Source organism: Pygocentrus nattereri, chromosome 10, assembly GCF_015220715.1.
Source record: "Pygocentrus nattereri isolate fPygNat1 chromosome 10, fPygNat1.pri, whole genome shotgun sequence".
In the NCBI taxonomy this organism is placed as follows: domain Eukaryota; kingdom Metazoa; phylum Chordata; class Actinopteri; order Characiformes; family Serrasalmidae; genus Pygocentrus; species Pygocentrus nattereri.
In genome coordinates this window covers 27,120,102-27,146,922 of record NC_051220.1, presented here as the reverse complement: position 1 = coordinate 27,146,922, position 26,821 = coordinate 27,120,102, and the positions used below count along the sequence as shown (strand labels likewise).

At 41.4% G+C, this 26,821-nt stretch overlaps 1 protein-coding gene across 2 annotated transcripts; it reads right to left on the bottom strand.

The window, feature by feature from the left end:
• Nucleotides 1–473: 473 nt before the first annotated feature.
• Nucleotides 474–26,393, bottom strand: tonsl (tonsoku-like, DNA repair protein). Of its 2 annotated transcripts, XM_017699792.1 has the most exons (28): nt 26,139–26,393; nt 25,743–25,838; nt 25,515–25,657; nt 21,545–21,728; nt 20,986–21,115; nt 20,702–20,873; nt 20,465–20,579; nt 19,742–19,887; nt 19,409–19,561; nt 19,124–19,249; nt 18,167–18,356; nt 17,988–18,043; nt 17,492–17,581; nt 17,330–17,402; nt 16,988–17,151; nt 16,629–16,752; nt 13,884–14,104; nt 13,262–13,733; nt 12,221–12,411; nt 11,994–12,094; nt 11,340–11,496; nt 11,106–11,184; nt 10,613–10,920; nt 8,104–8,275; nt 7,299–7,474; nt 4,766–4,839; nt 4,318–4,451; nt 474–986 (listed from the first exon to the last, which is right to left on the bottom strand). In XM_017699792.1, the coding sequence occupies exons 1-28, from the start codon at nt 26,161–26,163 to the stop codon at nt 799–801; spliced, it is 4,260 nt and encodes a 1,419-aa protein (XP_017555281.1). In that variant the 5' UTR covers nt 26,164–26,393; the 3' UTR covers nt 474–798. The 2 variants fall into 2 exon arrangements, with proteins under 2 accessions (XP_017555281.1, XP_037397638.1); XM_037541741.1 differs by lacking the exon at nt 25,743–25,838.
• Between the last annotated feature and the right edge of the window lie 428 nt (nt 26,394–26,821).

Sequence of the window (26,821 nt, the reverse complement as noted above, 5' to 3'; positions counted from 1 at the left end):
CTCCACTGATTCAACAGTGATGAAGGACTGATAGATGATTTTTGGGTATACCAGAGCCATCATGATGAAACTACAAACAGCTTAAACAAACATAATTAGATTCAGTGGACGAGCATCTACAGTGGAACCTCCGTGGTCCTATTGGGGAAAAAAGTGCGATAAACTAAAAATGGACGCCTTTACCTAAACATGATATACAAATCAATGAAACGTTCTTATGAGTAATGCTTTGGTATGTTATGTAGACCGACTGTACAATGGATGCTTTCAATCCAGTGGCACTGCAGCTGTTCACTTCTCATTCTCAAACATTTACAATGTTTAGGACAGTATTAGTTAAGATTTTATTAGATCTATCTGGGCTCATCACTAGATGAACCAGAAAAAAGAGAAAGATCCTTTCTCATCACTTCAGTTTCACAGGACAGAGGAGACATATATTTTCAGGAATTCAATATACCAAAAAAAGCCACTCAAATCTTTCACTCTGTTTAATGCAGAAATATGACAAAACTGTGATGAATCAGGAAGACGGGCCAAGGCAGGATCTATGAAAACTTTACTGGTTTCATAGATTAGCATGTATTCAGACACACATTTTTAAATATTTGTTACAAATATATATTTGTATACTAAAGCTGTACAATTCCAAGCAAATTCACAATTGAGGCACCATTTACAAACTCGAAAAGTGTCTAAAAGTAGAAAATCAAACAATGGCACCCATGCATGATGGCCTTGATATCTGCACAGTTCAGTTTTCCAGCCACTGCACAGACACCAGAGGACAGTATGGGGTCACTGCATCGCAGGGGCAGTGCTGAGCAGGCATTTGGAGTTTCGGGTCATGAAGTGTCCTGGCCAGTTTTTCTGCAGGATCTCCTGGTCCAGCTTGTTCAGTCGCTGAGAACACAGCTGCAGATTCTGGACTCCCTCAGACAGGCCATCCAAACAACCAATATCCCATGGCCCACACACCTGGCAACCTGAGTGACCACAAGACAGTTTCATGTAATAATAATCTTTATGTACTTTATTTACTTTTTTTTATTACTTTTTATTTATTAAAATAATAGCATAATTTCAAACAGTGAGGCACAATACCTCTGGGCATATGCTAGACTAAACAAATATTCTGAGTCTGGATTTAAACACGTATTAAGTTTGCATTCCTATTTTTCTCGGGTACTACTGGCACTTAAATGCAGTATCAGTCTTGGCAATAAAGAGTATCGACTCCATTAAGCAATTTCTGACATACATGCAGGGATGGGGGAGTAGCTAAGTAGCATACTACTTTTTTTTAAGTTAGCTACAAATTTTAGTAGCTAATGGCTGTAGCCGCTACAGTTTTATGAAATGTAGCTAATAGCTGTAGCGCCTACAAATTTTTGTGTGGTGTCGTGACTCAGAACGCTTCGCCCTCCTACCCAGAGAATGGGGATGAAGTGTGTGTTGTTACCCATCATTTAATTCTACAACCCCAATTCTAATGAAGTTGGGACGCTGCATAACACATAAATAAAAACAGAATACGATGATTTGCAAATCCTTTTTAACCTATATTCAATTGAATACACTACAAAGACAAGATAATTAATGTTCAAACGGATAAACTTTATTGGTTTTTGCAAATATTCACTCATTTTGAATTTGATGCCTGCAACACGTTCCAAAGAAGTTGGGACAGGGGCATGTTTACCACTGTGTTACATCACCTTTCCTTTTAACACTCAATAAAATTCAAAATGAGTGAATATTTGCAAAAAACAATAAAGTTTATCCGTTTGAATGTTAAATATCTTGTCTTTGTAGTGTATTCAATTGAATACAGGTTGAAAGGATTTGCAAATCATCAGATTCTGTTTTTATTTATGTTTTACACAACGTCCCAACTTCATTGGAATTGGGGTTGTAAGTTAAGATTTAGTGCTAATTTATTCTGCTCTCTAATGCAAAAAGGGTAATTAAAATCAAAGGATTCTTGCAAAATGCAAAAAAAGATAATACAGTCAAAAAGATCGAAAAGCATTCTTGAAGAAGGTTAAAGAAAATGAAAAATCAAACTTCAGCAGATGGTTCTGCCCTCTTCATTTTGAGGTTCCCAGATAACCAAAAATCCAAATATTCGACACATTACATCAGTTTTTATAATGTTTTTCAAATATGGTTAGTGCTCCTCCCCAGGGCACTCTCTTCACTCCTCCTCTCCAACCACCCTAAGGTTTCCATTGGCTATCATTATATTCACCATGTTAAATTTACTTTTTGACACCTCTATGCTTTGTCTGACAAGGACCATTTTTACGACTCTCCATACTGGGCCTTTTTAATTATTTAAGAGATACAACCCGCTCCTGCTCACTGCTTATCTATCTCCTCACTAAAAGCTAGCTTGCTTTTAGTGAACAGGCAGTATTTCTTTACTTGGAGATGTTCGCTTATCTCTCAAGACTTTCTAGCGCTGCAAGAATGCCTGGTACAGACACCTCTCGCCTAGAAGCATTAGGCCTAACTTTCCTAACTAAGGCTGCCTGGGCCCCATCTGGCTCAGTTAAAGTGACTATTCTCTACTTTAATAATTTCTAATTTAATAATTGCTGCAAACCTTTTATTAATGATAACTCAGGGATATATTTTATCAATAAATCCCTTCAGTAGCTATAGCAAAAACAGTCATTTTGTCCTTTCAACAAAAATTAAACCACTTTGAGAGCCACAACATTTTATGTCCATTTTACCATCTTGGCTGTATGTCTCAGTATGTTCTGATGTACTAGTATAGGCTAAAATATAATATAAATGAAAACACAAATTTACTTTGCTCTGCTTTAACCTTTAGCTCAGCTGTAGCCACTTTTGTTGCATCTCAGGAAACTTCTCCTCGAGTTTCTTGTAAAATGTCTCTCAATGTTTGACTTTTTACGAGGCTGAATCTCTTCTCATTCTCCAGTTTCTTGTTTGAACTTTTCCATTCCACCTTAAATAGCTCTACCCGAGTCGCCAGATTGTACAGCTGTGCCATTTAAGGTGGAACGGAAAAATACCAACAAGAAGGAGGTGAATGAGAAGCTGACATCAGCTTGGTGAGTTGCTGCAGATTAAATGTATGGAGAAACCAACTGAATGATTATAAATGCAAATAAGTCTGTTCGTCTCCAAATTATCGATCTTCGTCTTAAATCTTTCTCTTTGCCTTTTCTTTATCTGTATTACTGTGTGAATAGCAGTCGGCGCATCAGTCTTCACCATTAAAGGGTGAATTAGCAGTTCTGCGTTAACTCCAGCGTTTAACAGCATTTGTTGTGAAAACTGTGTTGGAACTGTGTGTTATAATGATTTTACAGCAGAGGAGGATTGTTATTTTACCTAGAAACCTAGAGAGATTATTCAGGCCTGATTCTCACCTGAAACAGAGCCTTTTTTGAGAATTTTGAGGCTGAAGTGTTACTGAAGTTGTTTGGTTGTATATTTATTTTTGTTGATTTTTTTTTACAAAAAAACTGGAATGACTGACTTTGCCTTCAGTCCAAATTCTGTTAGATATCACATCTTTGTTGTGCAAGTATGATTGTTGGTTACACTAATTTATTTGATCCTTTTGTATATTTGCAGCTTTTCAATTTTATGTTTCTTTCTGGTGCGTGATTAAACGCAGCCTTGTTCACACTATCGGGCTTGTTTGGTGTGCCAAGTGGAGATTCATAAACATTGACAATCGTACTTTGAAAGTAGCTAGATGTAGTGCATTACTTTTCAAAAAGTAGGTAAAATAGCCACTACTTTTTCTGGAAAAGTAGCTAAATTGTAGCTAGCTACAAATTGTGGGAAAGTAGCTACACAGTCGCTACCTCCTAATTTTTTAATAGCTATTCCAACCCTGCATACGTGTGTGCCATTAGATGGAACTAGTTAAAGCAAGCAACATGACAAACGTGTGGATTGACCTTTACAAAACCTGTAATGCAAGTATTTTGTGGGAAAGCAATAGCAGTGAGTGATATAGTTGGAATCCTTCCTAAGGCATTAGCTTCACCGATACACTGGGTCAGATAATGCAACATATACACAGTGCAAAACATGCTACACTGATGCTTGCAGATGTGAGCTGGAGTGTGTGATGCATGTACGTGTCAAATGACTTGATAAATTTTGGCTGGGGTGTAAAAACATTTAACATAGCCACTGCACACCATTTTTTACTTATTAAAAATGACACTTACACACACATGCACGCACGCACGCACACACGCAATTTAACAAGACAGAGAGACACAAGAACTTAGCAACCTGAAAACCCCCTTAACTGGCTGTTACCTTGAAGGTTAAGATGAGTCAAAGGTCGCTGGGCCTCTCTAAGAGCACCGAGGAGACTGTGAAGTCCCTCTGAAGTCACAGCAGGATTGGCTGACAGATCCAAAGACACCAGGGAGGGACAGAGAGGTATACACCTAAAAAAAACCCAAAAAAACCCAACAACACAGACTATTGTTTGATAACTGTCATACAAATCTTGTTTCCATACACAGACAAATTAATTATTCAACTTCACTGAACTGTACCCAACAGTTGCTGTGCCTGATTTTATATAATGACATAAAACACAATAATATTATTAAAATAACATTAATAAAGTCTCTCTTTCTCCTTCTTTAATTTGTGATGTAATCTGTAATACTGATGGCTATAAAGTCAAAAATAATGCACCATATCTAAACATGCATGAAGGAAGCCTGAGCGTAACAGACCAAGCCTACAACTTCACCTGGCGAGTGAGCGGATGTTCTGATCGGTCAGTCCATTTGCAGCAAGGCTCAAATGTGTGAGTGAGCAGTCAGCCTGGAACACAGAGCATGTATACACATTACTAACCACACGTACTTTCAGTGAGGTGCCTATTTATTAGCTAAAACTTCCTTGTATCTGCCCTCCTTGGCTATTTTATCACATCGATGCACTACATTCTCTGAAGGTACATCTATATATACAGTAGCCAGTAAGTGTACTCAGTGCTAAAAACCCAGCATCCTTGCTGTGCCTGATACATGCATACTAACATGACAGGCACTTACACACCACTACTGTGTCAATTACTGCTGTGCTGAGAATGTTGCACCAGTCAAATAGTGTCTGATCAGTAGTGAGCAGATGAGCTGCAGTCAGTAAATGGAAACATACAAAGAAACCTACAAGGTAGCTGCAACTGATGAAATGGCTCATGAGTGTAGAAACAAGACACAGTACTGCGCAATCATCAGAGACCACCTTTTCGTTTATTCAAGTACTTCAGAAACATAAGCTCTTCAGACAAAAATTAGTCACAAGTATTTCTTTCCTAAAACTTTATTTCCCCTTGCCTTAACAGTAGCATCATTCTTGCCTGGTAAGAGGTATAACAATTTCTTTCACAATCTGGGTGCCCATTTCAGCCTGAGTTTCTGTGTATGCAGTTCTCCTATGGTTTCAAACAGAGAACTCTGACTGAGGTCTGGTCACACACAGACACTAAAAAGCTGACATCCTGGAATGTGGGAGTATCAATGCTGGACATTAGAGACAGAGGTAGTTCAGGAGTGGGCTAAAATGAATGGAGACTGGTGTCAAAACTAAACAAGTGTGTCCGACACCAAGAACAATATCAAATCTTACTACCACTGAATTTTTCCACTGCTACTCTAACTATTCTTACACACCCTATTGCCATGCAAATGCACTATTATGTGCTTCTGAAACAGATAAAGGAGATACTTCTGAGGAGAACAGACAAAAGATGGCTCATCTGAAGAAGGGGAACGTCAAAGGAAATTTCTTTTCTTTTCTTTTTTTATGTGGCGATAATGGAGTCGTGACAAGCGCACAAGACCAAGCAGACCACCAAAACTGTCAGCATCAGATAAACAGTACTTTAGGCTTTAATATCTGAAAGACACAAACTCAAGCACTTACTTTAGAGCTGAGAAAAATAAAATGTCAGGTGTTTGTCCACTGTGAGAAGGCCCCCTGTAATGCTATGGGCCTGAATGTGTAGCTGTAAAGTTAGACTAAGAAGTAGTCAACCAAGGACAAAATTTGCACTAAAACTGGCTTTTGAGAAGCAAGGTTTAATTAGCTGATTAGTCTAAACTTGTAATTGGGATAATTTGTAATTCAAGAACCAAAACAACAAAAACATCACACAACACCAACTTCTAAGACTTTTAGGATTTCCATTAAAAACGATTACAAGTCTCCTGAAAATACGCTGTAATAAAGGCTGTAATTTAGTGTGGACACACTAAATACTGAAAAAAAACAAACAGCTTTTATATTAAATTATGGTAATGTGCAATGGTAAAAATACATGTCCTGAAGAAAAAAAAAAAACAAAAAAAAAAAAATTTATTGGCTGTCGTGAAATAATGAAGCATGGTCTGGTCTGACTTTTCCACATTCCACACTATTTAGTTGCCTTTTGTGAACCTGCCACAACATCTTCAGCATAACCAGAGTTCTCAGTAAAGAGCACATGACAGAATGTGGGAAGGATCAAATTCACACAATATAACCACAACCTAACACTTACGTACAACTGGCAAGACGCACTGCAGCTCGTGCAAGTTCTGTTTCACACATCGCCTGAAGTTCTTTCCTCTGATGCATTCCAACCTGCAGTCAATTTCTGTTTCCTACCCACTGGTGCAACTGTCTCTTTCCAGAAAATAGCCCCTGAATACCTCATGGTCTGCATGGATCATTAAAAGGGCTAGGGAATAATACAACACCAGTACAAATATTGCCTACTTAAAACTCTAATCATTTCATTTGCCTCCTTTAATGCTGTTATGCTGTATAGGCCAACATTCTATAACTGCATATGCCAGTTCTCACTCTCAGTCACAAGCATTTTAAAGTGAAATATGTGAACGGTCAACGCTTTAGGCCTTCAGATGTTACAATGTCCAGGTACAGCGCTAAAATACAAATATTACTTGGACAAATACAGGGTTCTCATTCAACACCAACAAAACATTGTCATTAATATACGATCTTGGTAAACTGTATTCAAATAGGCTGCAGATTTTTCATTTCTAAAGCATATTCTTCTTTTGCACATTATGATCAAAAACCTGAAGATATACAGCTAAGTGTAGCTGTATACAACCCCCCATCCACCCAAATGTGAAATCTGAACCAGACCAGAGCCAAACAAGTTTGTGAAATTATGTCTGACCCATATGCCTGGATCCCATCAGGTTTGGACAAACATTTCAAGCTCTAGTAAGACTGAGATATTTTGGCTTTGGAGTAGGATTATGCACCTGTGTTAGGAGTTTGGCAAGGAGATCCAGCGCAGGCTGCTCTGTGGGCCCTTTACACACTGCTTTAAGCTCCAGGTGTGTGAGACACTGTAATGGCAATGTCTTCAACACCAACTCAAACCCTGTGGAGCCCAGAGTGTTGTAGGAGAGGCACACTGACCTCAGGTGTCCTGTATCTGCATTAGGAATACAATGGTTAAAATGATAAAATGAGAATGAACAGCTGCATGGGAAAGGCTTGAGGGCCTTTGATCTAGATCACAAATACAGAAATAGAAATTTTGGCCCATCTTGGTCAGGTGGGAAGCTAGAATAGAACAAAAAAAAAAAAATGGTACTAGCTGGATATCCTGAAGACCAACTTCCCCTTTTTAATACCGGTTATAACAAGCCTTCGTCCACTTGGACAGCTTAAATCTCCTAAAGCTGCTGAGGGCTTCACATACACTTCACAGTTGTGAAATATGGTTCTTAGAGGACAGTGTTAATCTACAAGAGGTTTACTTAAACATCCAAATTGGTTTTATTTGAGGAAAAAAAAAAGCATACACATAAATACACTATACCATGATTTCCTGATGACCATACTGACCAATACTAATGACTGCTGATACACCATCACTTTGCTTTGCAACCTGGCTTGTTAGCATGCTAAAGGCTACATGACTAAAACAGGACAACAAAAAAGGTGGTTACACTATAACCTTATAGCCATACAAAGCACTCACTCACACGTTTGCTACCTAATGCTTCAACTTCTTAAAAATGTTTTGCACTGCAAACTTTGCATGGCTAAAATATTTACCTGTGAGAGCACTGGCTAACAGGATGCGGTGTTGCTGCAGGAAGCGGGCTGTGAGGCCACAGGCCTGGAGAGATATAGTGGTCAATAGGGGACAGCCTGACAGCAGACAGGCCAGAGCTTGAGACCAGCCATCTCCAAGAGGATTCATACTTAAATTTAACTCCTCCAGGCACTGAGAAAGAGACAGACAGAAAGAGAGAAAGAGGGATCAGAATTAGACAGTACTTCTTAGCCGCCAGTTACATGATAAATTGTGTGAGCACTCAAGCTTAAGAGAACCCCACCTTTCACACTTCTGTTATGTAATGCAAAACAGATGCAAGTACTCAGCCAGGGAACAGATAATTCTTGGTTCGGTAATTGTACTGTCCGGTGGAAAACGCATGACCACAGTGTGTTGTACCAACATGCCTCAATTTGAGGGCAATATTGCTGCTCGTCATCTCTCTGAATAACTACCAGTCTGCCTACCGATCTACCTTTAAAATTGCACCTGAGCTAAGTAAACATTTTGTAATTGCCAAAATCCTTCGGAACTCATAATTAACTACATCATCCTCACACGGTCACCTTGAAGACACAATTCTGTGTCTATTACTATATCATTTCTGTCCATGTCTCATGTAACACTAACATGAGGAAACAGGGTTATTATATGCCTGACATTCACACTTGTGCAATGAATGACAATAAGGATGACTATGACTTGATTCAAACTGGCTGATGTGATGCATATCATAATGGGAGAAGACAGGCTCCTCCATAAGCCCTTACCCTCAATAAATTCACCCGTTTCTATAGCTACAGTACTTGGTCCTGTCTGGTAGTGCTTTTAGCAGGTGCGCACTACAGAGTAACAAAAAGTCATATTAAGCTCAAAAATCCTCAAAATGTTCATTTCAAAACAGTGGTGTCCTGCAAGATACCGGGAGGATACTATTAAACACTGCACTGAGCCACTGCATGCACCACACATCTAATAGAACCATACAAACATGAAAGTTAATGCTACAAGATAAAATTAAATGCTAAAATTAAACCTGCAGTCAGACATGCATAAACACAACCACGACCACAACAGAGAGCAGTCATGGAAGCCAAGCTTACTAAAATGGCTTTCCTCAATAAACATTTACTGATAAGTAGGTTTGACTGCCAGACTGTCATGGTCACTGTCATCAAATCCTGGTATTTTGTTGTCTTTATAAATACTAAATCTGCGTTTAGATAGAATGAGTTCTGTTTGATGGCTAATGCTGGCATAAGCGAACAGCGTAGGGGAACTAACACACTGCAAAAGTCTCTCTCTCTCTCTCTCTCTCTCTCTCTCTCACACTCTCTCACCTCTCACACACACATACAATCTCAAAGTCACACATCTACTGAGCCACACACAATTTCCTTTACATCAAATTCTTTCACACAATGTGGTATACAGACCACTAACACACACAGACCATTTCTGAGCATATGAACAGTCCTAACCGTCATGAATACAGCTTTACCGTACATAATGCTTTGAGTAGTACCGGAGCTCAATTCCTATCCTCTAGAACGTTTTCTAAGTAAAAAAATATAAAACAATGTATGATGCACTGTAAAACAGTCAGTATCCCAGAGCTGGGATGTGAATGCTTGCTGGCGGGAGTAAGCTTCTGATCAGATCAGGCCTACAAACTTCGCTTGTTCTGACTAAGGCTATTCTTTCAACACTGATAACTGGTTCTTGTACTCAAAAGGGAATCTATGACCTTGAATTTAGAGTGAAGCAAGGGGCTGGGCGCATGCAAAGCAGTCTTGAGATTTTCAATATGGGAATTGTGAGCTGATATACATTTTTCATGTACATACCTGCAAATGCAGATACACAATTAAAAAATGTAGAAATTGTAACTAAATTTAAAGAGCATTAAAAGGGAAACAATATTTCTTTCTTTAAGGGTGGGCTTATGCCAAAAACATCAAAATACTTTAGGGCATTTTCACGTTACACAATATGTAACAACATGTTTAAAATTTCTGCAGTTTGATTACTTTCAGTTAGAAGTGGACAATATGATAAAGATAATATCATGACGCTTTTCATAAAACATGTTATGTTTACTTTTTCAAACATCTGATCAGTTGGATCTGGAATACAATTATTGTTATTCAATATTTGGCATACTGTCTTTCACTAAAAGTTGAGTGAGATACAACTAAGACAACTAAGACTAAGTCAGCTTGTATTTCTTCATTATGTATTATCTGCTATGTCTGCCTATTAATAAACAATTGATTAATATTACTAAACAAATATTTGAGCATGGTCAATTGTGACTGCATCACCTTTTCTCTGATGTAGCCCCTTACCCATAATCTGTAAGTTCTCTAAAGATTCACTTTGCCAAATTAGAGCCACCTCCAGCCAGAACTTCTAGTGTTTAAATATTTCTAAGCTCATTTTACTTTCTTGATAACAATGGGAAAGTTATTGTCAGTGTGGTAATAAAAGGGGTACTTCAAATACCGGAAATGCAGGTTCGCTTCTTCCCTCCAAAGTATTAACTGTCTTCTTAATGCCCTCTCCTGTAATCTGATTGGCTGAGATGTCAAGAAGTCGTAGGCGGGGCATGGTGGTGGCTGCAGAGACCAGCTCAGGCAGGAGGTCATCACAAAGACGGTTGGCAGAGAGACGAAGCTCAGTCAGGCTGTCTTGTAGTTTGAGAGCACGCAGTAGAGGCAGCAGACATGCAGGAGCCAGACTAAGACCACACACAGTCACACAAGGAGAGCCATCCTGAACCTCACACAGCCGCAACACACGCTTGTTCTCCTCTGCAACATACACACAAGTACAGTCTCATAAATTATTATATTCAGAGACATGTGAACAAAGGGTAAATGCCAAGCAGACATTTGCATAAGCTTCCACCATGTCAGTGCAAACACAAAAACAGAAGTCAATTGTATGTGTATTTCTGATATTCTGTATGTGAAAAGACAGAGCTGAAAACACTCACCCACAGCTAGACTTGTACAGGCTTTCTTATAGCGCTCAGCAAGGGGAGGGAGGTCCCATGAGCAGACCTCTGCTAGAACCTACAGGCAGACCGTTCACACACACACACACACACACACACACACACACACACACACACACAACTGGCTGCCATCAAACCATATTTTCACATACAACTTTTCTTCATGCATTTACCCATCAAAATGGCAAAAAAAAAAAAAATCTGTATTATAACCTCTTCATTCGTGTGCAACACAGCCAGCAGCAGGTCTGTAGGTGAGAGAAGAGCACCCTCTTTCTGCAGGGAGAGATGTGGCAGCAGCCCACAGGTTTGATAATAACGCTGAGCGGCCTGCTCACACAGCCAGGACACGGTGCAAGAGTCTGCCTCACTGGAAATTTTACATCTTTAATAAATTATACATCTTTATATGCAGCAATGCAAAAGTCAGACCACCCATTTTCAGTCAAAACTGACATTAAGTGCAGGTTATTAATTTTCAAGGAGAAGAAAGGTGTTCAACTTAAAAAGAAGTCTGAAATATGGCACTTGAGCCACAATTCTTATTGTACCAAGCTGTAGGAAAGAGAAATAGACAGCATGTAGCTAAAAAGAGAACGAAAGTGCATCTGAAGCAAAGCCAGTTAAACCACAGCTGACTAGAAACTGATGACTGTCTAATCTTAATGAGGCATCACAAGATACACGGCACTATATAGTACTGCAAAAGTCAGAGACCATCCCTCAGTTAATTACTTTCCAGTTAAAACAGCCACTAAGCACAAGATATTCATTTTCAGAAGATATTTTTAAACCTTCCTAGAAAACACACACACACACACACACACACACACACACACACACACACACACACACACACACACACACCTGTGTGGGACAGGAATCAGGAAGACATTGTTTTGAACTCTGACCCTCATCCTGATTGGTGCAGGCATGATATGTGCTGTGATCTGAGGAGCAGCTTGTGTCTGTAACACAAACCAAAACCAAACTCAGCCAGCCACACATTACTGAATAAGTACAGATTATACAAGACAAGAGTGGCATCACTGCTCAACTTCTCAACATCATGCCACTGTGAGTAAATATCTTACCACTGTCTGTGAGCTGTAAGTTTGCAGACGTACAGGCTGTGGAGGATCATCGTCAGGGGTGATGCTGGGACTCGGTGATCTACTAATTTCTCTCCTGCCCAGCATCACCATGCCAGGCAGCTGATTCATCTTCACCTGCCGTGTCTTCTTGCTCTTCTTCAGAGAGAGACTCCTGTTGGAAGTGGACTGAACTGCAGGGAGAGGTAAGACTGGAAAAATTACTGCCTAGAAAAAAAATTATTCTGTTACAGTAAAATCTCCATTCAAAGTTGCAATGCATAGAAATTCAGCTAATTTTTCACTTCAGCTACAACCAAAAGAAAACACAGGGCCTCCATGACCAGCCACACACACACACACACACACACACACTGAACAATCTGTTTCTACTATGATGATGACGACGATGACGACGACAACAACAACAAACAACACTGTAATCTGCCTAACTAAAATCATTTTACAACAAACCAGGGCTACAACCAATTATTTCTAAGATCGATTAGTCTACCGACAAGAATTCAATTAATCGATTGATCTAACCATCTTTCTTTTGCCCAGTAACAACTGTGATATCATTCAAAGATTTACCAAATATTTTTTTCCTTTCATGATGCACATATAATTACAATGAGAATAGAATGTCATGTTTAACTGTATTTAGTGCAGTGAATAAAACAATCATTGTACTAAGAGTTTTGATGCCAGTTTTAAAATGTTACACTAGTGTATTTTGTATGCATTAAAATATTGATGCATATCATATCTCATATAATAATTTTGTCATATTGGCCACCCCGACCTAAATTAGCATAATTATACTTATTATCAACACACGGCCCTTCTCTACATTAACATATTGTTAAATATGTTGTAATTGTAAAATATAAAACAGAGAAAAAAATAAAGAATAAATAATCAATCTCAACAACAACTCATTGATTATGCTGACTAATCATTGCAACCCTAAAATAAACAGAATGAATTTGACCTCTAATAGATTTAAATACTTTCTTTTACTGATATCTTTATGTAACATACCTCTAGCTGAAGGCTCTGACGATCCAGACACATAATTCTGGCTTCTAGAATGCATCATGCTGTCCCGCCTGTTGTCCTGTTCTGAGGTTATTTTCCTTTTCTTTTTGGGTTGAGCGCTCCCCAAATCATCTTCGAGCCAATCGTCTGCTATGTATTCATCCTCTGGGACCAGAGCAGAAACGTGACTGGCCGATACTGCCGGTGTACTGCTGAAAGCTGGTTCTGACAGGCTTTGGGAGAGAAGGCGAAACTTGGCACTGCCTAGGTTGTGCATTGCCCTCTGGTACTCCTCTCTGCCACAGACAGGCTTAGGAGGCAACACTGGATCTCTATCCCCATGTAGATAAGAAGAGACATCCTGACTAGGAGAAATTTCATGTGGGGACAGAGGGTCTTCTGGGAAGCGGAGTCTAGGCCGCACAGGTCGCAGTGGGCTGATGGAGCAGTCAGAATAGTCTGAATCTTTGCTCTCCTGGTAAAAAAATAAAAAAAAAAAGGGGGGGGGGGGGGGGTGAAAGCTTTAGTCATATCATCATGGCCTACAAACAAACCTGCAAGACAAACACACCGGGGGCAAAGCTTATATAAATTACAGTATTAGTGAGTGACTGCGCGGTCCCACCCCAAAGAGAACATCCTGCTCAGTCCCTCTGGGTTGGTAACAGGGCCCAATTGATCGTCTGGCTCTGGGGGGTGTAACAGCTTCTGGTGGGGTTCGTCTACGAGGCAAGGCATGCTGGGAAGTGGGGTGGAGCTCATCCTGCTGCGACAGTGGTTCTGAGCACTCAGCATCGAAAAGCTGACTGTCTTGCAGGACAGGCCTCGGAGACACAGGAGCTGCAACTGAGAGAGCGAGAGCGAGAGCGAGAGCGAGAGCGAGCGCGCGAGAGAGAGAGAGAGAGAGCGCGAGAGAGCGCGAGAGCGCGAGAGAGAGAGAGAGAGAGAGAGAGAGAGAGAGAGAGAGAGAGAGAGAGAGAGAGAGAGAGAGAGAGAGAGAGAGAGAGAGAGAGAGAGAGAGAGAGAGAGAGAGAGAGAGAGAGAGAGAGAGAGAGAGAGAGAGAGAGAGAGAGAGAGCGCGCGCGCGAGAGAGAGAGAGAGAGAGAGAGAGAGCGCGAGTTCCTACTAGTTCCTCACTAGTAAATATTCCACAGTCAACTGTCAGTGGTATTACAGCAAAGTGGAAGCGACTGGGAATGGCAGCAACTCGGCCACGAAGTGGTAGGCCACGTAAAATGACTGAGGCGCATAGCGCCTGGGTTTTGGCAGTTGCCAGGAGAACGGTAATTGTCTGAATGCATTGCGTACACCAAGCGTAAAGTTTGGTGGAGGGGTGTGATGTTTTTAAAGAGTTGGGCTTAGCCCCTTGAAAGGAAGTCAATGCTTCAGTAGACCAAAAGATTTTGGACAATTTCACGCTTCCAACAGGGTGGGAACAATTCAGGGATGGCCCCTTCTTGTTCCAACATGAATGTGCACAAGTGCACAAAGTAAGGTCCATAAAGACATGGATGAGTGAGTTTGGTGTGGAAGAACTTGACTGGCCTGCACAGAGTTTCATATGCATTTGAAGGCAGAAGAGCGAATACTTTTGGCAATATAGTGTGTCTGTGTACACACACACACACGCACTGTATCTCACAAAAGTGAGTACATCCCACACATTTCTGCAAATTCATGGAACAACACAATAGAAATGAAACTTCTATATAACAAAGTAGTCTGTGTACAGCTTCTATAGCAGTACAGATTTACTGTTATCTGAAAATAACTCAACACACAGCCATTAATGTCTAATTAGCTGGCAACACAAGTGAGTACACCTCACAGTCAACTTGTCCAAATTGTACTCAAAGTGTCAATATTTTGTGTGACCACCATTATTATCTAGCGCTGCCTTATCCCTCTTGGGCATGGAATTCACCAGAGCTGCACAGGTTGCTAATGGAATCCTCTTCCACTCCTCCTTGATAACACCACGGAGCTGGTGGATGTTAGACACCTTGCGCTCCTCCTCCTTCCGCTTGAGGATGCCCCACAGGTGCTCAATTGGGCTTAGGTCTAGAGACATACTTGGTCAGTCCATCATCTTTATCTTCAGCAAGGCAGTTGTCATCTTGGGGGTGTGTTTGGGGTCATTGTCATGTTGTAAAACTGCTATGCGGCGCAGTTTCCGAAGGGAGGGGATCATGCTCTGCTTCAGAATGTCACAGTACACGTTGGAATTCATGTTTGCCTCAATGAACTGCAGCTCCCCAGTGCCAGGAGCACTCATGCAGCTCCAGACCATGATGCCACCACCACCACCATGCTTGACTGTAGGAAAGAGACAGCTGTCTTGGTACTCCTCACCAGGGCAGCTCCACACATGCTGGACACCATCTGAGCCAAAAAAAAGTTTATCTTGGTCTCATCAGACCACAGGACATGGTTCCAGTAATCCATGTTCTTGGACAGCTTGTCTTCAGCAAACTGTTTGCGGGCTTTTTTGTGCGTCAGCTTCAGAAGAAGCTTCCTTCTCGGATGACGGCCATGCAGACCGAGCTGATGCATTGTGTGGCGTATGGTCTAAGCACTGACAGGCTGACCTCCCACTTCTTCAATCTCTGCAGTAATGCGGGCAGCACTCACGAGTCTATTTTTTGAAGCCAACCTCTGGATATGACGCTGAACACTTGGACTGAACTTCTTTGATCGACCCTGGCGAGCCCTGTTTGGAGTGGAACCTGTTTTGGAAAACCGCTCTATGACCCAGGGAGGGACAACGACACTATTGGGCACAATTTGGACATGTTCACTGTGTGGTGTACTCACTTGTGTAGCCAGCTATTTAGACCTTAATGCTGCTATACAAGCTGCAGAGTGACTAAGTTATTTACAAGTTTAATTTCTATAGTGCTGACCCCTGAAAGATAGAATAAAATATTTCCAGAAATGTGATGGGTGTACTCACCTCGTGAGGTCCAGCAGCTCTGCAGTGGAGTTCTCTGTTATCGCTTTTACGAAAAACAAATTGTGTAGCATGAACTAACTGTATCTGTAACTGTGACTGTATCGTTTGCATCCCCCCATCAAAACATTTGCTGGCAAAAGTTCTGCAACACTAAGGGCCTTGTTTAACCCCTTTCTAATCCACAGGGTCACAACCCTAGTGCTGAGGGCCCAATACTCTGCTCATTTTTATGCTTTTCTTACTCTCACACCTCTGACTGAGCACACAAAGAGCTTGTTGATCAGTTAAGGAGTTAATGTGCTAGACAAGGGGAAAAGCAAATGTGCATAGTGTAGGATTCCCAGGACTGGGATTGGTAGCCACTTCTCTAATCACTAAACAAGCCACTCTTTTGTCCACATTCTCGTTCATCCTCACCTCCTCCAATCTGTGCCCGCTTCAAGAATTTCTCTGTTTCTATACACTCCCGCACCGTCTCCTGATCCAGCTCTCTACCATATGTCTTCCGCCACTGACGCAAGCTGTCCAACGGTGTCTCCCCCTGGGGAAAGACACACCATAAGCACATTCAATGATCCTGAGTAAACCCAAAGGGTCTCTGTTTGATAAGAAAATCAATGCATTATAACACTGAATAACACTATATTATTCATACCACTGTACCTCATGTATAAGCATTCAGATAGAAAAGCAAAAACAAAGAGACACAAAATTATTGTTTTTTTTGTAGGGTAACAGCAAAGTGACAGTGTTATAGGTGCATATCTGTATCAAACCTTGTTGTTGCGAGTCTTGACTAAAGCACCCCTCTGGACCAGCAGTCGTGCCACCTTGAAGTTCCCACAGATGAGGGCATCATGCAGGGGTGTGACCCCATCACACTGTGCACCCCCAGGGTCATTAATGTTAGCTCCTCTGTCCAGCAGCAATGCAACAATCTCTAACAGACACAGGGACAAGCAGATCAACTATGCAGATCCAAGAGAGAAGCTCAGCAATGTTCTGTTTTTAAGTCTTTTTTAAAAAAAAAAAAAATACTGCATTGCACTGTTAACGCTTGGTGCAGCTGAGCTAACGAAACAGCAAACTAAGCAGTGTTCATCAGGTTCACTTGGTACCTAAATGGCCATGATTGGAGGCCTCATGGAGTGGAGTCCAGCCGCAGTTATCTCTGGGGTTTAGGGGATGACCCTGTGGCAGAAACAGTAAGAGAAAGTGAATAGCCGTTTCAGCTATGATCACTCAGAGGCTGTTTTGATTGACTCCTATGATCAGCTCACCTGCTCTACCAGGTACTGGACCTGCTTCAGGTTACCTTCAATACAGGCTCGATGAAGCACAGTCTCACCCTTTTCATTCCGCCTGTTCCACTAAGAAAGAAGAAGAGAGGGAATGAGAGGGAAAGAAAAGAAGTGAAATAGTTGAGAAAGAGAGACAGAAAATCCAAGGAGTATGAAAAATAATTAATAGATAAAGAGTTTGAAGCATTGATACATATTGACAGCCAGCAAACACTAACATATTTAGAGTGAAACACAATTAGGAGGGTGTCTAAGCCTTAGTGTCTATTATTTGTTCTTGTCTGTTGGTGCAGGGTAACAATCAAAAATCAGAAGACATTTTAGAGCCAAGCAAAAGTAATTACACTGTGATGCAAGATAACAGGAAGACAATAATTATATGCTTTTAAAAGATATGAAGAATTGTGCCTAAAACAACCAGTGATTTTGAATGCAAGTTTACTTTAATTTACTATAGAAGAGGGTTCTCTCTTACCCTTCCAGTTTTCCTTCGGCCAGTCACAAGCTTATCGTAGCCCTCCACGTCATCATCTGCCAAGAGGAAAAAACAAAACAAACAAAAAAAAACATTAGTCCTCCTACCCATGTTTCCATGGATAACATTACATTTAAGACCAAGTTCCTAAACACAGACTTCCCGTTTTGTTTACTTACCAGAGTCTGAGAGCTGGATGTCACTGTCCAGAGGTTCACTGTTCTGCAACACCTCTTCCTCTTCATCATCGCTCTCCTCCAGCCCGTGACCCTCTGCTTCACACAACTTCTGGAGACGAGCCTCCGTGGTGTCAGTATCTGCCGAGTTGACCCGCTTCTGCACCTGTAGCCACGCTCTTAGAACCCGCCTCTGCAACCATGGACACACAGCACAAAACCAAGAGAAAAGGAATTACTCCTGCAGTTAGATATATGGTAAAAATAACAAAACAACCAGTCTGGATAGTGGCTTTCTGTTTTTTTTGTTAATATACATTACACCTCATTCTCAGATTCACATGGTTCTAAAGGTTAGAATCGCTACTGGTCAAACTTGCAGCTTATAAGTAAATAAAAACTGGTCAGTGTAAGACAGAGCAAGATTAGAGTAAGAGATTAAAAGTAGGATCACTGCAAGCCAGTGAATTCGTTTGGGTTTTTTTTTTTTGGTCTAGACTGGTCAGCAAATCGACTTAGCAATAAAATCATTCTGAAGAAACAAAAAAGAAGACTGGGAGGCCACACAGTTCTTGACTGCTTTGACTGGGGTGCTATGAAAAGTAATAGGTGGGCAAGTTTGTCAGAATATGAAAGACCAGAGCTTGGTGATTCACCATTTTAGCAATTCCTGTGTGGACATTTCAGACCTTTAAATCAACAGAATATATGGAATTACGGTAGTACAGTCTGGAGCTGTACATTTCTGTCAAAGAGCCAATAGGAAAATTAGGATAAATGTCTTTTTGTAATTGATTAAGAGAAATATTGCAAGAAACGTGATCTCCTGACATTGCTTGCACTTAGTGGGAAGGGCACAGCAAAAATGTGAGGTGAAAATGCACTCAATATCCCCCCAACTCCTAGCCCTGCTGGGAAGTGTGGGTTCTAAGCTACCTAGAACATGGAAGAGTGACTCACTTGTAGTTTGTTGTGAGCTGCTCTTTCAGCACAGCTCAAAGCAGCAGTGTAACTACTGTCCAGTTCCTCCATGCTTTTGCCCCAGTCCTCCTGACAGCTTGCAATGTTCAGCCATGTCTCACACTCCTGATACACAAACACAGATATGCAAAAGTTTGCAAAAAAAAAAAAAACCAAACAAAAAAACCTACCAAATAAAGCTTTGTGCTTTCTAGCTTTGTGAACCAAATACTCTGCACTAAACTTGCTTAAGAGGCAAAGACTAGTGTATGACTGTTATAATACCTCTTTGGCATTGCCTTGCCGCAGCTCCAGTTCATGTCTGTAGTGTTCTATAGCTTTATGGTACTGCCGCAGGTCTGAGAATGTTGCTGCCAGGGAAACGTGGATGACTGCCAGCTCTCGTGCAGGCTTCCCTAAAGCCTTCGCACATGACAGCTAAATGCAAACAAAATGCAAAGACAAAATATTCAGGCAATCCTGCTTTGCCATGCAAGCAGTACACAAGTGAACATAAATTATTTGAGCCTCCATTACTAGGTTTGCAAAGATGCTCTATGACATAACTTTTGTGTAACTGCCTTAAAAGTTCCTGAAAAAGATCCAGCGAGCTCTTACCTGGGTGTGGTAAGCATCCAGAGCTTTGGTGTAGCAGCCTGCTTTGCAGTAGAGGTCCCCTAGTCCCTCTGCAAGCCCTAAGGCCTCTTGGGTGAGCTTATTACTGATATTTGACATAGCATCCTCCAGCTCACAGCCACGGATTGCTACGAAGACAGCATCGACATGTATTGGCAAGGTCAACGAACTGATTAAATCAAACACATAGAACCAGTTTCCCAGACCAGAAGTAAACATATTCCTGGAGTGCAAAGCTAATGGCAAATCTCCACTAAAACTTTAGTTTAGGCTTAGACTTAAATCCGGGTCTAGGAAATTGCCCCTGAGACTATTAAATTTTATTATTCAAGCAGCAGAGCCATTAAAATCATCATCACCATCATCATCAACAACAACATCTAAGCCACTTGTCTTCCTTGGGTGTTGGAGCCTAGTCCAGCGCTCACTGGTAGGCAGGAACACCCTAGACAGGCCGCCAGTCCATCACAGGGCAGACACACAGACACACACATTCACTCACACACTCACACCTCTGGGCAATTCAATAACCCCAACTAGCCTGACTGCATGTCTTTGGACTGTAAAAGTGAACCGGAGCACCCGGAGGAAACCAACACAGACAAGGGAAATACACGCAAACACTTTCAAATACTTCAATTTATACAGAACAGTCTGGAAAAAAAAAAACTAAATAAAAATTAAATGTGTGATTCTTCTTCTCACCGTATCTTAATTCTCTTTTCACTGCCTCTCTCTCTACAGGCTGTTGGGACCCTAGACGGAAGGCCTTCTTCAGAGAGCGCCGGGCAGCCAGGAAGTCTCCCAGATTCAACAAAACCTACACAGATATCAAATATATGACATTTGCTGAAAGAGCAAAACCACCTCAGCTTTTGTGTAAGCCTGAAAAAATTTCTTCAAGCCTGAAGAACATTGCCTTACTACAGTGTTGACTGGTACCTTGCCAATGTTGTAGAAACATTCACTCTCGCTAAATTTGTCGCTCATCTTGCGTGCACACTCTTTGCTCTTCTCAAAGCACCGAATGGCAAGAGAATGCTGCCCATTCCGAAAGTGGATACTGCCCAGGTTGAAGTTGGCACGGTAGAGATCCTCTGTGAAATTGTTCTTCCTAAGACAAAAGAGGACCAGAGTTAGGTACATAGTATTGCATGAACAAAACCAAGGTAGAGTACTGAGCAGACAGTGCAGACTGGCATGGGCTCCGAGCAAGGGCATCTCACTCTGAGATGTAGATACTCTGGCGGATGAAGTCACTGCAGCGTTGTGGATCTTTTAGGCCGTCGCACACGAAGCCAAGGTTCAGCAGGAGACGTGCTCTCATTTCACTCCGCTCCCGTGCTGAAACTGTGCCTGCAGCACACAAATACATACAAGATACATCAGCCCCAAACACTCCAACACTAAGTACTGGAAATTACAACCACACAGTATAGCTAGTGGAAACACATTCATCTGTTCATACGTCAACAGAAACAATGGCCTGACTAGTGAAGCCTTTCAGCAGCATTTGGCAGTGAGATATTCTTCAGAAGTCAAGCAAGGGTCAGCCACACCATAATAGGTCATAGGAGAATACAGGAATTATAGTCTTATTCTAAAGCACAGGCAGTCTGCCAACATTTTGGAAATCTGCAAAGAAAGAAAGTGTGACCTAGCTTCCTTCCAAAACTAATAAACAAATTCACAACTCTCCCTGAGCACTAGACTCTCCTCTACTGTCTTGTTGTCTCCTGGTCACTTCTAGCATCACTAGAATTTAGTACAAAATAGGAACAAGACCTTCCAGACGTTCGTCCACGATAGCCAAACTCTTCTTGAAAGCATCCTTGGCCTGCTTCAGACTGTCTTGTGATTGGTCACGGTCATGAAGGAAGAGGTAAGTCCGGCCAATGGTGGCCAGAGCTCTTTGTTCCTCAGCGGCATCACTGACGGACCGAGCCAAGTCCAAATGCTGTCTTTGATGCTGGAACAGAGACAGGCACCATTGATTTGAAGTCATGAAAAACATCAGTCATCACCTATCACAGGGTTTCACAATCTTCTACTTCAAGGTCCATCTCATTATCAGTATAAAGCATTAAATCCCACAAGAAAAAAAACAAAAAAAAAAAAACACACAGCTTAAAAATTTATTTTTGGGAAATTTTCAACAGCAATTTGTGTGCCACAATATGCAATGTGTAAAATTCAATATAAAAGGTGAAACTTAGGTAAACATGAGCTTGCTTTATATCTGAAATCAAGCAGAGTAGTGGCAAATTAAGTAGTGCCTGGCAATATGACAATATACACTCACCGGACACTTTATTAGGTACCTTACTAGTAAAAGGTTGGACACCCTTTGCCTTCAGAACTGCCTTAATTCTTCGTGGCACACTTTCAACAAGGTGTTGGAAACATTCCTCATAGATTTTGGTCCATATTGTCATGATAGCATCATGCAGTTGCTGCAGATTTGTTGGCTGCACATCTATGACGTGAACCTCCCGTTCCACCACATCCCAAAGGTGCTTTATTGGATTGAGATCTGGTGACTGTGGAGGCCATTGGAGTACGGTGAACTCACTGTCATGTTCAAGAAACCAGTTTGAGATGATATGAGCTTTGTGACATGGTGCATTATTCTGCTGGAAGTAGCCTCAGAAGATGGGTAGACTGTGGTCATAAAGGGATGGACATGGTCAGCAACAACACTCAGGTAGGCTGCGGCATTTAAACTATGCTCAATTGGTACTAAGGGGCCCAAAGAGTGGCAAGAAAATATCGCCCACACCATTACACCACCAGCAGCAGCCTGAACCGTTGATACAATGCAGGATGGATCCATGCTTTCATGTTGTTTACGCCAAATTCTGACCCTACCACCTGAATGTCGCAGCTAAAATTGAGGCTCATCAGACCAGGCAACATTTTTTCCAATATTCTACTGTCTAATTTCGGTGAGCTGTGCGAACTGTAGTCTCAGCTTCCTGTTCTTAGCTGACAGGAGTGGCACCCGGTGTGGTCTTCTGCTGCTGTAACCCATCTTCTTCAAGGTGCGAGGTGTTGTGCGTTCAGAGATGGTATTCTGCATTCCTTGGTTGTAACAAGTGGTTATTTGAGCTACTGTTGCTTTTCTATCATCTGGAACAAGTCTGTCCATTCTGCTCTGTCCTCTCAAATCAACAAGGCATTTTCATCCACACAACTGCCGCTCACTGGATATTTTCTCTTTTTCGGACCGTTCTCTGTAAAGCCTAGAGATGGTTGTGCGTGAGAATCCACGTAGATCAGCAGTTTCTGAAATACTCAGACCAGCCCGTCTGGCACCAACAACCATGCCACGTTTAAAGTCACTTAAACCACCTTTCTTCCCCGTTCTGATGCTCGGTCTGCACTTCAGCAAGTTGTCTTGACCACCTCTACATGCCTAAATGCATTGAGTTGCAGCCATGTGATCGGCTGATTAGCTAGTTGTGTTAACAAGCAATTGAACATCTAATAAAGCGGCCGGGTGAGTGTATGTCACTGTTGTGATAAACTGTCAAACACAATACACTTTTGTAAACACACTGTGCACACTGATAGCACTTGTAGAACACTGACCAACTGTCTGTTTAATTATACAGAGAGCAAAATTAGTTCCCTTTGACTGGATTTAGTGCAACACAGTATGAAAAATACTGAGTGAAATAATTATATTTAGTTTTTAATAGTATTTTTTAATCTAGCAGTGTAGGTTGCTTTCCTCTATTCCAACTGATCTAAATAAATAAACACTTTGACATATCACACATCATGACAATTTTTGCACTATTGCAATACTGTATTTTTGCCATGTTGTTCACCTCTAAAATCAAGCACATTTTCATGATTGGATGACAAAATTCAGGGAAATGTATTTTGTTTCTAGAACCAAGTGGCAAAAAAATTGCTTTGTGCATAATTGTTGCATGGCTTTAGGGCTGCACGATTTGGGCAAAATATCTAATTGCGATTTTTCCACAGAATATTGCGATTTAAATTGTGATTATTTTTAATCCATTAAATCCTAAACCTGTATTAGTGTTTCAAATATCTATCAAATATAATTATAAACTTCTCCATAAAAAAAATATTCCCAGGGTTGTCAGATTAAATGCAGTTGTTTTATTTTTAAAACTCAACACCTTTAAAGAACAACAAAAGATACAGAAATTCGCATAAAGGTTTAACTGCAACATCGGTAACTGACTAGTCAGCAGTGGACAGTCATGCATCAGTAGAAAAGCTGAAATAAGCAAAATATCACAGCTATATGTTAAACTCTGAGTTTAAGATGCATTTTTACAAAATAAACTTAGCAGTAAATCACATTAAGTGCAAAAGTAGCATCATCAAATGTTTGCATGTATAGACAGAATCCAGTGATCACAGGTTTCTTGCCAAAAAGATGAGCATGTCCACCTTTTGTGGCTTAAGGCATGAATGCTGACAGTTCACAATGTTGCCTCCTGCACTGAAGAGCCTTTCTGAGGGTGAACTTGTGGTGCACAAAGATATTTGCGGGCCTGCCTGCTCAATCTTGGAAAGTTTTGGTCCACTGGTTTATGTCGGCTGCCTTTATCATGTTAGATGTGTTATCTGTGGTTCTGCACACTTGCCCCATGTCATTTAAACCCCAGTTGGCCAGCGCGTCTTTTAATCCATTCGCCATGTTCTCTCCCGTATGGTCAAGAGGAAAGTACGAAGTATGTAGAGAACATATTTCACATCTTTAATTCAAAATGTTAATTTATGAAGTGAACAGTGAGGCTTTGGTAAGGTTCAGCGGTTCGGCTCGACCACATATCTGTCGTTGTCGCGTGATACTCCACACTTCTCAGCTCCGTTTCAACTTTGTTCCTGTGTAGTTTACAGTTCTGGAATGGCGACTTGGCTGAAGTATGTGCGGGATGGAAGCTGGTATCTTTTGTCAAGAGTCAAGAGAAGGTTTTGAAAGCCATGTTTGGACACTGTAAATCGGTACCATGTCTTTAGCCATGTACTCGGTTATCTCGCGGTGCCTTCGCGAGCTTTTTTCATATGGCGCAATGCGGTCGAACGCCTGTGTAACAGACGTTTGCCTGGCCGTGGTACCAGATGATTGTGGGATTCATCACTGGACCTTTTTAACATGCGCTCATCGTACAGCTGTCCATGATGTTTCTTCAGGTGTTGATAGAGGTTAGTGGTGTTATCTCGTGAGGTTAGCACCGATGCTCGACACGTCTTGCACAGTACCTGTTTTTGGCCAATGTCAGTTTTCCTGAAACCAAACTGCTCCCACACACACGATGTGCCATTTTTCTTCGGTACCTACTCGTCCACTGGACTTTGGGACTCGCACGGTTGCTCAGATGAAAGGTTAATTTTTTTTCCTGATGTCGAGCGCAATGCGGCTTGTTTTTAGCTTTTGATTTCTGTCTTAGGGATGTGCACGACTAGCGGCTTCTGATTGGTCAACAGCGTTTTTTTGTTGGGTTGATTTTTCCCTGGTCCTACTTGCAGGCTATCGGCTCATTCAAATCGCAGCTCTTGCGATTGGAAAATCGCGTCCATTCAAATCGCGATTTCGATTAAAAACGATTAATCGTTCAGCCAATAAATTACCAATACATTTTTCCATCACCAGCCTCCTACGGAACACCAGTTCCTCCTCAGTATTGGCCCAAGGAGCAGCAGAGGGTGCTGGTTGAGTAACCCTCACCTAAAACTCATCACAGCTAGAACCTGACAGGTCTTTTCTCACCTTCAGAGCAGCTTTGATGTTTCCAAGTTCTGCGTAACATTCGCCAATCCTCCTATTGGCTACTGCACAGCCAATCACATCATGTAACGTCTCTGACAAGACCAGCTCCTGCCGATGCTCCTCAATGGCAGCCTGGTAATCACCTAAAACAGAAAAAAGTAAGAGAGAAAAACAAACAACGCAATCTTGCGAGCCATTATCAGCTATCCTATATTTTGGGCTCTTTACCATTTTTGGCTAAGAGCTCTCCGAGTTGATTGCAGATACTTGCTTCCTCCTTGAAATTACTGCTGTTCTGGGCTCTGCTTTTGGCTTTCTGTAGTTCTGTTAAAAACAACGGATTGAACATTTTTGAATAAACGTCTCCACTGTTTCTTCTGCTCTGCTGAGGTTGTTTTCTGCCTGATCTGACAACAAAACAACTCCCGATGTATCGTTACACCGCTACAAAATCCAAAACTGCATAATCGCTTAAAAAGCTATCATGATTACCATACAGACAATCAATACACAACATCAGTTAACGGCTGCACCATTTAAGGTGGATCGGCGAAATTCGAAGAAAAAAACTGACTTCAGCTTCGTCTTAATGTAAACGAGTTATTACATCGGAACTTTACTTACGTCTGATCTCTTTTGCAGCACTCATTGTCCCCGGTGCGCAGCGACCGCCAGCCAGCTAGCTAGCTGGACAGGTAACACTGGAAAATCGGTGAAAAATGAAGTGAAAACATTACCACTAGTATCTTAAAGAAACCTCTAAATTCTCCATCGGCTTCCAATTAGTAGTTCATTTCTGTTTTGACTGCGATCCATTGTTTGTAAATTAAACCATTATTCACTATACCGAGGTCCACGGTCGGCTAACTATACGCGTATTCTGTTCCCAATACCGCGCCAAGAGCTGCTGCACGCTGATTGGCTACTGACGCGGAACGGCACAGCGAAAAGCTCCTCCTCCTGAGGGCCAACTCGAGAGACCATACTGGTAAGGTCATTTGACCTCGCACGACTTTTTCAAAAGAAATCGTTTAGAAAATTATATCTTGCGGTTCTGTTTTCCTCTCATTTCTAATTCTTTGCATCATTTAATAACTGCCAAAGAATCTCTTACGAAGCTCAAGTCAGATTCTTATTCGAGCCAGAATGTAACTGCTGCACCATTTAAGGAGGAACGGGTAAAGCCAGCTTCGCTCCCCTGAGTCTTTTGTGCCTCTGTGATTGTGATTAACACAAGCATTTGTCATAACCACTGTGGCCATTGTTCTAAAACTTTGGGCCTTAAGTACTGAAAAACCTAAAATGCA

Coding starts and splice junctions, on each gene's coding strand:
- tonsl (XM_017699792.1), bottom strand. CDS start 26,163: ATGAGTGCTGCAAAAGAGATCAGAC. Junction 18,357..19,123: donor CAGCTCACAACAAACTACAA/GTGAGTCACTCT, acceptor CCATGGTTGCAG/AGGCGGGTTCTAAGAGCGTG. Junction 18,044..18,166: donor CATCCAGCTCTCAGACTCTG/GTAAGTAAACAA, acceptor TCCTCTTGGCAG/ATGATGACGTGGAGGGCTAC.